The sequence below is a fragment of the Trichechus manatus genome, unplaced genomic scaffold (genome assembly GCF_000243295.1).
Source record: "Trichechus manatus latirostris isolate Lorelei unplaced genomic scaffold, TriManLat1.0 scaffold00023, whole genome shotgun sequence".
NCBI classification, from domain to species: domain Eukaryota; kingdom Metazoa; phylum Chordata; class Mammalia; order Sirenia; family Trichechidae; genus Trichechus; species Trichechus manatus.
In genome coordinates this window covers 10,434,768-10,447,866 of record NW_004443959.1, presented here as the reverse complement: position 1 = coordinate 10,447,866, position 13,099 = coordinate 10,434,768, and the positions used below count along the sequence as shown (strand labels likewise).

At 36.8% G+C, this 13,099-nt stretch overlaps 1 protein-coding gene across 14 annotated transcripts in view; it reads right to left on the bottom strand.

Moving 5' to 3' along the window:
• MBOAT2 (membrane bound O-acyltransferase domain containing 2) overlaps positions 1 to 13,099 on the bottom strand; it is a 167,386-nt gene that overhangs the window by 42,657 nt on the left and 111,630 nt on the right. For all 14 annotated transcript variants that reach the window (XR_002823545.1, XR_002823548.1, XR_002823544.1 and 11 more), the window contains one exon: positions 12,474 to 12,529. Coding sequence is in view for 8 of the 14 variants with exons in the window: in XM_023728276.1 (XP_023584044.1) it covers positions 12,474 to 12,529 (56 nt within the window). In the remaining 6 variants the exon portion in view is untranslated. The remainder of the gene's footprint in view (positions 1 to 12,473; positions 12,530 to 13,099) is intronic.

Below are 13,099 nucleotides of genomic sequence, written 5' to 3'. Positions count from 1 at the left end.
CCCATATATTGCTGGGTTTTCCCGGAAAACTCAATTGCCAAATCTCTTTGATTATTTATACATGCTTAACAGTATTTAGAGATATAAAGGATCCTTTAGAGTAAAAGAGTCTAGGAATACTTATTCAACAGAGTTCTAGTTCTTGTTCAAAAGAGTTCCTTAAGGTCCTTTCTAGTTTAAGCTAAAATTCATCCTTTAAACTAAGGGTAAGTACCTCAAGATCCTCTATTTTTGCCCACATATTGTTATTGTGTGTGGTCGAACTGATTCCGACTCGTACCGACCCTATAAAACCAAAACCAAACCCGCTGCCACTGAGTCAATTCTGACTCATAGCGACTCTATAGGACAGAGTTGAACTGCCCCATAGAGTTTCTAAGGTGGTTTCAAACTGCCAACCTTTTGGTTAGCTGCCAAGCTTCTTAACCATTGCACCACCAGGGCTCCAGCAACCCTATAAGACAGAGTAAAACTGCCCCACAGGGTTTCCTAGGCTGTAATCTTTCTGGGAGGAGCTACGGCGTCACAGTCATTAAGCGCTTGGTTGCTAACAGAAAGGTTGACAATTTGAACCCACCACTTGCTCTATGGAGAAAGATGTGGCAGTCTGCTGCCATAAAGATTACAGCCTTGCAAACCTAATGGAGCAATTCTACCCTGTCCTATAGGGTCTCCATGACTAGGAATAGACTCGATAGCAACAGGTAATCTTTATGGCAGCAGACTGCCAGGTCTTTTCTTCTGTGGAGCCGACCTTTCGGTTAGCAGCCAAACATTTAATCACTGCACCACCAGAGCTCCTAGACATTCTTTAAAAAAGTATACAATAAAACAATTTTTTCTATTTATTTCACTTTAAAAAATTTCTATATCCCAACTATTCCTTAACTCATAGAATTTTGTTGTCTATTCAGCAAAACCAAGAAACTCACTATTCTTTTATAATAGGCTATGACAGAGGAAACCATTCTTCCCTTAAGAAAATCAATATATGAAACAAATAAAAGCAGTATTTGTATGTTTAAAGTTAAAAATATATTTACTTATAAAATTGTCAAATGAGAATAAGACTTTTAAAACATATAATTTTGAAACCTGATATTAGATAATAAGGCCTTACTGGCTTCAGCATGCTACTGAGTCGGTTCTGACTCATACCTACCCTATGTACAACAGAATGAAATACTACCCATCCTCACAATTGTTGCTATGTCTGAGCCCACAGTTGCAGCCACTGTGTCAATCCATCTTGTTGGGGGTCTTCTTCTCTTTCACTGACCCTCTACCAAGCATGATGTCCTTCTCCAGGGACTGGTCTCTCCTGATAACATACCCAAAGTACATGAGATGAAGTCTTGCCATCCTCACTTCCAAGAAGCACTTTGACTGTACTTCGTACTTCTTCTACGACAGACATGTTCTTTCTTCTGGAGTTCATGGTATATTCAATATTCTTCGCCAACACCAAAATTCAAAGGCATCAACTCTTGTTAGGTCTTCCTTACTCACTGTCCAGCTTTAGCATGCATATGAAGCGACTGAAAACACCATGGCTTAGTTCAGGCACACCTTAGTCCTCAAAGTGACATCTTTGCTTTTTAACACTTTAAAGAGGTCTTTTGCAGCCGATTTGCCCAATGCAATACATCGTTTGATTTCTTGACTGTTGCTTCCATGGGCATTGATTGTGAATTCAAGCATATATTTTAGTGTACATTTTATTATTTCTGTATTTTGTTCCAGATACACAGTATAAAATGGTTGTAAACAGTTTCGTTCCCATTGCAAAATTCACTCTGCAATCTTAAAATACTCTTACTGAAGACGGCTGTTGATGTTCTTAGTTGATTTCGACTCAAGGTGACCCCATGTGTGCAGAGTAGAACTGCTCCATAGGGTTTCCAAGGCTATGACATTTTGGAAGCAGACTGCCACATCTGTCTCCCGAGGTGCCTCTGGGTAGGTTGGAACCACCCACCTTTCAGCTAGTAGCATAAGCCAATGCATTGATGGTATCCAATAGGTAAAAACTGGGCATAATACTCACTTTATTATTTCATTCTGACTGTGCATTTTTACAGTCTTTTTAAGTTTAAAGCTATAATTGAAAAGATAAATACTACTTCTTTTTGTAGAAGCTTTAGGAGTTCTTAGAATAAACTTCAAAAACTAAGCTGAATCACCCTAGAATGCCAGTTATAATAATGCGCTATTCCTCCTCAGGGCTCAAATCTTAACCGATCCAGTACAATCTTGTGGGGGGGGGGGTCCTTTCCATAGTAATTCATGAATTGTGATTCTATTTATACAGACACTGCTAATATTCAGGCCTACTGACTGTTTAGAGGCTGTCTGATTAGGGCCATTGATATGTGAAAACATCTTTGCATTACTATGGTTGAATTTAACAGTACTTGAAATGTGTACTGGAGAGAAAGCTTGGCCAATACCTTAGAAACAAGTAACAATTGTTGCTTAATATACACCAGGCATATAATATCTCATTTAATCTTCAGAAATGCTGATGACTCTAGTCAAGAATGAGGCCTCACTTTAGAAATAAATAAAACAAGCCTTTTTTATTGATCATACTTGCTCTCTTAGGGCTACTTGATAAAGTAATAGCAACTAAGTTTATTGTGTGATGAAGAGGAACATGAGAACACTTTCGTTCAATCATTCACCCCATCTATTCTCCTAGCTCTTTAAAGCTTCTTGTTTTTAACCAAGTCTGTATAATAAAACTGATATCACATCTATGAAATCTATTTGTAGGCCTTTAAATGTAAGTTCTTTAAAAGTCAGTATCTTAATTACAGATGAGCCCCAGGTCTACGGATTAAGTAATGCTATTAAACCACTACAGTTAACATAAAATGACACAGATTAAGCCAATACTGGTCTTCAGTTAGACTGACAGACCATCCGGAGCTTGTCTTCCATGACACTGCTATGTTGAATTCATTGTCACATTAGTGCTGAGCAGAGTCATGATACTTGTTTTCACAGACTAATTTATTTGTGAAGATAATCTTCAAAATATTTAAAATATCTTAATTATCAATTAAGAACTCAGGAACTCTTATGGGCATAATTTGTGTGTGGCTACATGTCTTTTTAACACCTCAGAACAGTATAACTTGTTTCAAATACATTGTTTAGTAATTTTATCTCAAAGTTATTATCCACTTAACTTTATAGTAAACAATAACTGAGTAAGAATTAATTTATAAGGTTCCAAATTTACACCATATGTTTGTCAATATGCATATCTAATAATATCAGCTAGTTATCATCAGTATTACACATATTATTTGGTATTCTTTACATTAGCTGTTATTCTATACAATATATACATTTTCCCATATAGTGGTTTCCATCACATTGTATATAGTAACCTGTTTACCTATTTTTCTACAGAGGTTATTTCCAACTTCACTACAATGAACCGTATGTTGATATAAATGTCTCTGGATAAACAGTATTTAGGTGGGATTTTTTTAAATATCTAATTTATTGGGAGCATACTCTTGTCTCCAGAACTGCTAGGTTAAACGGCACAAACGAATTTTGTATCTCGTTACAAACTGCCTTCTGTTCTACAGTTATGGTAAAACAAGTAGTGTGAGTGTACTTATTTTTCTTCCCCAGCCCTGTCATACTGTGTTCTATCATCTAAATTTTAATGGCTTAATAAATATGTGTATTTACTATGAAAGTACCTTAAAATTTTTTTTGCTTTCTCTAGTAAACTTTTTCACCTATCGATTTTCTGTTTGCTTCTATGTTTTTGTCAATTCCATTAAAATCAAGGAATGTTTACTGAATGCCTCTTTGCTCCAGATATTGTGCCAGTTGTGAAAACAGGAGCTATCGATACAACTACATCCCTGTCCCCAAGGAACTTACATATAATCGGAGGACAGCAGAAAAGCTTGAGTAACCAGAATAAAAATCAAAGACAGGTAAGTATCAAGAAAATTACAAAGGGTGACACAGAATTCAAAGGCATAAAATAATCCCTGGATGGATAGTTTAAACGTTACAAGGAAAAGAATATGTGGAATTAGCCTTTAAAAGAATGGATAATATTTTCTCAAATGGACGAGAAAAAAGGAAAGGAAATAAAATTTTGGTGATAAGAAAAGCATAAGCAAAACATAAAATCATAAAAGCATCTGTTAAGGGAAGAGTGAGAATCCTAGTTTGACTAGCATCTATGTGTCAGCAAGTCTGAGCAAGAAAGTTTTGAAAAAACAGGTTGGGTTTATGTTATAGTAACCTTAAATGCCAGGACGTGGAAATCTATCTTCATAACTTTACAGGCTGCAGGGGGTTACAGAAGACATTTGGATAGATATAATAGTTTCCTTTCTGGACAGTGAAGGTAGCAACAAAGTAATGGAGGTGAGTTTCTAAAACAACACAGTTGCTTACATGAGAAGTGAAAGGACCTTAACTAGGGTGACAGTATTGGGAATAGAAAAGAAAAGGCACATTCAGAGCCACTAAAACAAAAACCAAACCCACTGCCATCAAGTTGATTCCAACTCATAGCGACCCTAGAAGACAGAGTAGAACTGCCCCATAGGGTTTCCAAGGAGCAGCTGGTGGATTCAAACTGCCAGCCTTCTGGTTAGCAGCCAAGCTCTTAACCATTGTGCCACCAGGGCTCCTTAGAACCACTAAGGAGGTTGAATTTAATGAATTTGACAATTGACTGGATATGGAAATCAAAAGGAGTCAAGTTAGGATTCATGGTCTAGATAACCAGGAAAAGTGTTGACCAATTGACTGAATCAAGGAAAAAGGAAGGAGAAGTACAGACCAAGCAACAATTCTTTTTTGGAGAAACTGTCTTAAGGCGCTGTCAAGATACCTGGGTGGAAATGTGTAAAAGACAGTTGGAAATTGGAGTCTGAGCCAGGCTTGAAAGGAGAAATTTGCAGGTCATCTGACCATTCACCTCCTTGTATATCAAAAAGAAAAAGAAAAAAAAAAAAGTACCTTTTTTGTTTGTATAAATACTTTAAGTATTTTAGATGGCATGTTTTTATTCATTGTGTTAAGTCTTTGATAATTTCCCCCTAGTTAGCCCAATAAACTATCTTTCCTGACCACTAATGTACCTGGATCTTATTTTTTCAATATATCTTTTTTGCCTTAAAATTTGCCTTCCTTCTATCTGCTCAGCCAGGATGTGGGAACGACTTTGCAGGACTGTGAGCTCTGTGACAGGGTGGGCTGGGTCTGTCTCGTTTCTTGCTATATCCTTAGTGCAATGTCCAATGTACTCAATAATAATCTGTTACTTGGGGTGCAAATCACAAATAGGGATAATTTTAAATAACTGATATATAACCCAAACAAAATATGCTTAAATAAAATGCATGTATAATGGAAAGATGTCACTGTCAAATCATATACTGGCTTAATGTGTTGATTGTGTGGTCTGCACATCCTGTGCAGGCATTCATTTTAGGGTGCCTGAACTGTAAAGTTTCAGAGTACATAAGCAAGCTCTATGTAACTTTATACAATTATAATAACTCTAATACTTCTCATAATTATGATGAAACTGATAAAAATTATTTTTGCTAGACATTTCCTATAACACGCGTGAACATTCTCCTTTTATTAACTGTCAGATCATTCGTAATTTTTCAGATTAGACAATGACAGAGACACGGTTGAAAGTACTATCTGAAAATAAAGTGTAATCTAAATAATCCCTTGTCAAATTAATAACACTTTTCTAAAGAGAGGTCACAGTATTTACAAGCGGTCATTTAATCACTAAAGTCAGTGGTTTGCATAAATGGTTTATAGTATTAACAAAAATATTCTGGAAGCAGAATATAGTTTATACCACGGGAATCTAGTCAGGATGACCATATAATTTATTGTTCAAACTAAGACACTACTGGGTGTGAAAGAGTGCAGTATTGACAACAAGCATGATGTGGGATGTATGGTCACCTTATTTCTAGGACACTGCGTTTTGGACAACTGCATATTGAAAAACAAATATAAATTAGAAAGAAGAAAATTTTATCTTTAATAGTGTTTTAAAGAGTAGATGAAATTAAAGAGCTATGAGTATTCTATGTCAATTTTAAGCATGAATTAAGAAGCAAAAATCTGAATTCACATATATCTGAACTTACTCAAAGTACAACCTATTAACTATGTTCACAGAAATCGTTTTCATGAAAATTACACATTTTAAGAATTCAAAATGCAACACTGGGATGACGAGAGGAGTCAGAACTCTGCCACTGGCTCTGTCACACTCTGAAGTCTGAACAATTTTAAAAGAACTTTAAAGTTAAGTTTGTGTGTTGTACAACAAAGCACTACCGATTTTTTGTTTTTTAACTGGCAAAACCCAAATAACTTGTGACTGTTAAGATAAGGCCTATTCCCTTATTTCCACTTTTGCTTTCCTTGCTTTTAGTTCTCCTTCCATTTCTCCTACCTGCACTGTCCCCTACTCTGTCCTTACTGCAACTCAGCATGGAAAGTTCTGTTCCCAGACTCCTGCCTTCAGCTGATCCTATCAGTGCTCTGCTTCTTCCTCCAGAGAGTTCCTCTGCAAACAGCTGACTGTGCAGAGGGTATTTATTCCCTAAGTAGCAACTCCCCCAACAGTCATCCAGAAGTCAACCACAATTACAGAACTACAGCGCTGCACTCTATAGCCAGTGATTTTATCAATCATCTTTACCAAAATGTGAACTTAAAAAAGACTGAAGTACATTTATGATTTATGTATTTCCCTGTTTTACCTAAAAAAAAAAAAAGAAATAAATAACTGTAAACAAATGCTGAACTCAGTTAATGATATGTATGCTAAAGTGTTTAAAAAAAAAAAAGAAACCCATTGCCAACAAGTTGATGCCAACTCATCATGACACTATAAAACAAAGGGAAATTGCTCCATAGGGTTTCCAAGGCTGTAATCTTCACAGAAGCAGACTGCCACATCTTCCTCCAGCAGAGCGGTTGGTGGGTTTGAACCACTGACCTTAGGTTAGAAGCCGAGTGCTTAACTACTGCGCAACCAGGGCTCCTTATGCTGAAGTGTCAGGAGTGAAATACATTCATATTTTCAACTAAATTTGGACTGCATTAAAAACACACAGACTGGATGGATGCATGGCATGTAAACACATAAAAAGGCAAATATAACAATAATGGTAACGACTATAGAATTTTGGTAGTTGTTGGTGGGTATTCAATGCATAATGCTTTTAACTTTTCTGTAAGTTTGACTTTTTTCAGAATAAAATGTTAGGGAAAAACCTGAATGTTAAAGTTCTATATTATGAAAGCTAAACAGAACAGGATACAATCAGTGAAAAGAATGAAAAATAATGGCATTGGCAGATATTAAGTCAATGTTACAAATACAAATAAAAATATGCTCATTTTTTTGTTCTTATTTTTTGTTCTTCTGTTTTTATGGGTTGTTCTTTTAAACCGAACTGTAAAACTAAGAAAAAAACTTTACATCTAAGTGGTGGTGCAATGGTTAAGCGCTTGACTGCTAACTGAAAAGTTGGTGGTCCAAACCCACCAGTAGCTCCACAGGAGAAAAGACCTGGTGATCTGCTCCCCTGAAGATTACAGCCTAGGAAACCCTCTGGGGCAGTTTCACTCTGTCCTATAAGGTCCCTTTGAGTCGGAATTGACTCAGTGGCACATGTCAACAACAACAAAAGTAAAATCGTGCACAGTATATTCAAAATAGCATTAGACTAGGAGTCAGTCAAAGTCACTCAATGACCTTGAGCAGAACACATCTAAACTTTCTGTACTTCAATTTCTCTATCTTAGGAGATAATTCCCATAAAATTGTTTATGAATACCAAATGAAATAATTTATAAATTTTAAAAACCCACAATAATACCAAAATTGAGTAAAAAAAATTCAATAAAGTAAAAAATAAAATGCTGGTCACATTTTTTTTAGGTCAGACATTCAACACAACCATTGACATTTACATCCCTGCAAAAGGCCCTCTTGGCTAACTGACATGACTTAATACCAAAAGGAGGAATAATTATCAGAAGTCTTCAAAATCCTTTCAAAAATAACAGAGAGAAGGTTAAACAGAGGCATTCAAATCCTCCTGATTTCCCACTAAAATGATGGTAAAGAAATAAAGATGGTATTAACTGACAAGAACAAATAAAATAGGAGAAGAAACCCTGGACAACAGATTAAGTTTTTGGAAGATGGAAAGCAATGAAGGAGTGGGCAATGTCTTAACAGAGCAGAGAAAGCTATTTGGGCTGAAAGATGGCAAGGAATTCTCTTAGCCCCATTCAGCAGCACCTGATCCTCTATGGGTAGATACACTCATATCTTATAAATACAAATTCCATGCCAGCATTCATCATGAGGAGCAAAGTATCTGGTGCATATTTAGTAAGACTTTCTTTCTTTCTAATTTTTATTTTATCAAGGTAAACATGGTCAACATTCTAAAAGCCAAATATGACAGTCAAGTATTCTAAGTCATCTAATGAAAATCAGCACTCTCCCAAACTTCCAAACACCTAGTTCTGCTCTTCAAAGACAACCACTTTCAATTCTTTTAGCTGTATTTTTCTGTATTTACCTCTGTATTTCTAAATATTATGCTCAGATAGGCAGGACTTGATTATAAATTTTAGATATTTCCTTTCTATTACTGAGAATGAGGCTCTAATTCTCTTATACCATACCTCATTTCCCCTCCCATCATCTTCTAATATAATTGTCCTATTGTTATGGATTGAACTGTGTCCCCCAAAAATGTATGTCAACTTGGCTAGGCCATGATTCCCAGTAGTGTGTGGTTGTCCTCCATTTTGTGATCTGATGTAATTATCCTATGTGTTATAAATCCTAACCTCTATGATGTTAATGAGGCAAGATTAGAGGCAGTTATGTTAATGAGGCAGGATACAATCAACAGGATTAGGGTATATCTGGAGTCAATCGCCTTTGAGATATAAAAGAGAAGGGGAGCAGAGAAGAGAGGGACCTCATTATCACCATATAAGAAGAGCCAGGAGTGGAGTGTGTCCTTTGGACATAGGGAGTCCCTGAGCTGAGAACCTTCTAGACCCAGGGAAGGACTGATGCCAAGACACATGGAAATTTCCAAGGAACGCTGGGCCCACAGATGTTGAAATGAGAAAAGGACCTTCCCCCAGCGCTGACAGAGACAGAAAGCCTCCCCCTAGAGCTGGCACCCTGACTTCAGACTTCTAGCCTCCTAAACTGTGAGAAAATAAATTTCTGCTTATTAAAGCCATCCACTTTTGGTATTTCCGTTATAGCAGCACTAGATGACTAAGACAACTATTAAATTTGTTTGGAGTCCCTGGGTGGAGCAAACAGTTAATGTGCTCTGCTGCTAACCAAAAGTTTGGAGGTTAGAGTCTACCCAAAAGAGCCTCAGAAGAAAGGTCTGGTGATCTACTTCTGAAAAATCAGCCATTGCAAATCCTATGAAGCATAGTTCTACTCTGACACTCATGGGGTCGCATGAGTTGGAATCAACTCAATAGCAACTGGATGGTTCATATTATATTTGTTTCAATTAATACTGAGTATTAACATTTTTATGACTACCGAAATGTAGTAGTGTGCTATGACTGTATCCTATCGTGTATAACTTTTGTTTTTCTTGGAGATCACTGTATCCTTTATTCATATGCCTAATTTTCTACTTAAACCTGCCAACAGAACTGTAAAACTTTCCTCAATATTATTCTGGCATGATCAATAGCATCAATCAGTTGACTGCTTCCCCTTTTTTCTTACAGCCATCCCTCCCTCTACTCTGATATAGAATATTTGCTGCCTAAGCCTGCTGTCCAACTTTCTTCCTTGTACTGCCTAAGTCTCTTCTGGAAATTTATATTTTTCTAAAAAACTTTACACTTCATCTAAGTTTTCAAATTCACAGGCCCAAAATTGTTTGTGGTATTCTCTAGTGAATTTCTGCATCTCTCCCCCTTTTCACTGCTATATTGTTTATTTTTGTTTTTCTTCCTTTTTTCACTTTATCTACCTTGCTAGATATGGTATTTTACTTTCTAAGAACCAGCTTTTGGTTAACTGAATTTCTAAAATAAGTATAGCATAATGGTTAAGAACACTGGTTCTAGAATCTGACTATTTCTGCACTAACTAGCTGTGGAACTTGGGTAAGTCACATAAACTCTTTGTGCCTCAGTTACTTGCTTCATCTATAAAAAAGGGGATACAAAACCTTCCCTAAATGGTAAAGGGGGCTCAGGATGTCTACAATGTTTGTGCAAACCATATGGGTCATTCTTAACACCTGCTCTCCTTCTGGGAGTCTAGCATTTCGTATGTACTAAGCAGACAGTGCCTATGTGGCCAGCCCTCAATAAAAACTTTGGGTGCTGAGTCTCTTATGGGCTTCCCTACTAGACAATATTTCATATGTACTGTCACAACTCATTGCTGGGGGAATTAAAGGTGTCCTATGTGACTTCCCTGGGAGAGTACTCTTAGAAGTGTGCACCTGGTTTCCTCCAGACTCTATCCTATGCGCCTTTTCCCTTTTTGCTTTGTATCCTTTCCTTTTGCTGCAATCTTAGCTGTGAATACAACCATATGCTGAGTCCTGTGAGTGTCCTTCTAGTTTGGAGGTGGTCTTGGGGACCCTGACACACAGAGGCCCTTCTCTTTAAGATTACCTGAGGAAACACAGGTATCCAATTAGACCAGGCACAATCTATCCCTTAGGCATAAAACAGACAAGTGGTATGGCAAATCTGCAGTAGTCTGTCTAGTAAGAGGTACTGAACTGAATTGAAGGAGAGAAACCTTTTTGAAAAATTAAGGCGTAGGAACCTTTTTCAAATGTTGCCAAGGCTAATCAAAATTTGAATTGTTCTAAAGAGACAACTACCGAGGTCACAGAACAGAATTTTGTTCCACTTCTAATTCTGAGTTGAATACATAGTGCCACTGTCATCTCTCTGTGGTTGCCTCTGAAGAGGATGTGGTGAAGGACAGAAGACATGAGGTCCAAGAAAGTCAAAGGCTATGGCTCCAAATTAGGAAAAATTTCCTAATTCAGAAAAAGAAAAGCGAAAAGAATTGTTCTAGATCTAGGGAGAAATCTTATATCCCTAGTCCATGATCTTCCTATATTCTCTTCAGAGTTACAGAAGTAATCTCTCATCAGTACAATACAGGAGTGTTACTACGTGAAGAGAACTGTACCTAGAGCATTTAACTTTAACTTTTAACTTTTACCCTAGAGCATTTAACAATAGAAACGTTGAGACTATACCTCTAATATCAGGGTCTGATGAGTTCCACCCATTTCATCATACAGGATGCAAGAGCTACAAAGTATTTTACATAAATTGTAATCCACACGCAAATCTGCCAAAGTGGGTCATATTATCAGTTTACAAATGAGAAAACTCAAGAGTTATTAAGTGACCTACTAAGTAAGAAGGAGAACTGAAATCCTGAGTCTAAGTTTGCCCACCCTCAAAGCTGATGCTCCTTCCACTTCAGCATGCTGCCTCCCGTATGAAGAATTTTCCCTCAGGAGTGTTCCTCTACTTTCTGAAGGGCAGAAACAGGGTTGGTGTTGAAGATGCAGATCTGACTAAAAAAGTATCAGAGATTTTTAAAAAGTAGTTATTCTCACCTCCCTTCCTCCACTGATTTTGCTTGTTAGTAGCAAAAGGGAAGAAAGAAGAATACAATCCCTTTGTCCAGTCTTTTCAAGACTGGTCCTCTAACAATAAGAGGAAAAATCTGGCTGAAGAATAGGGCACAGGTCTTCCCTAGGAGATGGCACAGGATGGATGATATATATATACAGCGGGGCTAAACCCCATCTAAAAAGCTCCCCAGGCTACAGACCTTTGTTCTAACAGGGATGCTCCCTCAATCTTTGAAGAAACCAGAGTCTAAGTCTTTGCCTCTGCATCCTGACTTCTAGCATTTCCTAGGGTAAAAGTCCATTCACTGAAGATATACAAATATGAATATACAAATATTTATACTAAAAAGTATATATAAGTATGTATGTATGCATGTGTGAGAGGTGGTTGTGAGAGGAACACATGCAAATTTTAATAAAAATTTAACAGAGATGAAGCAGGAAATTACTAAAATTTGATTTAGAACAAATATGTATTTCCTTTGTATTTTTACTTGCTGCTAACGTGGAACATATAACCAAATCACACTATTTTACCTTATTATAGTCAATGAATTGACTGTAAAATTAAGATACGACACTGAAGGAAAACAAGCACACTATTAATAACCATAAGCAGAGTTAAATATGTTTCTCTATCTTACTTCTATTCCTTTCTCTTCTCTAGGAGAGCAGAAAGTTATGGCACTATCTCAACCAAAATGTTATTTGAATAAGATTTATTTCCAGTGATAAAAAATTAATTTCAAAATTGCTTACCGTCATGAATTTCATAAGCCAAACTAGTGATCTTCTGCGTAATTATCATCATTGGGCTGTGATAAAATAAAAAATACATATTTCAAAAGAAGACATTTAAAACAGTAGTTATGAAATATGAGTTTATTTTGCTTATATGACTACAAAATCCTGAAATTATTAATAAAAAAGGACCTCCAGAGGATTTCAAAGAAATTACTCGTGAGCTACCATATTTGGGGAAGGTACAGCCAATAGGCAATCTGGGCCTTCTCTTTGCTTTAAGAAGAAAAGAAAAAGGCTCTGTCCGAAGGGCCAGAAGACAGAAGGGGACAGGAAAGCTGGTGATAGGAAACCCAAGGCTGAGTAAGGACAGTGCTGAAGTGTTGTGAGGTTGTTAACCACTGTCATAGGGCAACATGTGTAGTAACTGTTACATGAGAAACTATATTGTTCTGTAAGCCTTCATCTAAAGTGAGAACAGCAGCACAATTGGAAGAGCGTAGTCGATGTCACTCAACTGTGCATGTAGAAATTTTTAATGGTGTATCTTTGGCTATGTATATTTTCACAAAAAAAAAAAAAGGTCGAGAAGGGAGAGGGTTGACATGTTGTGGGGTTGTTAACCAATGTCATAAAACAATATG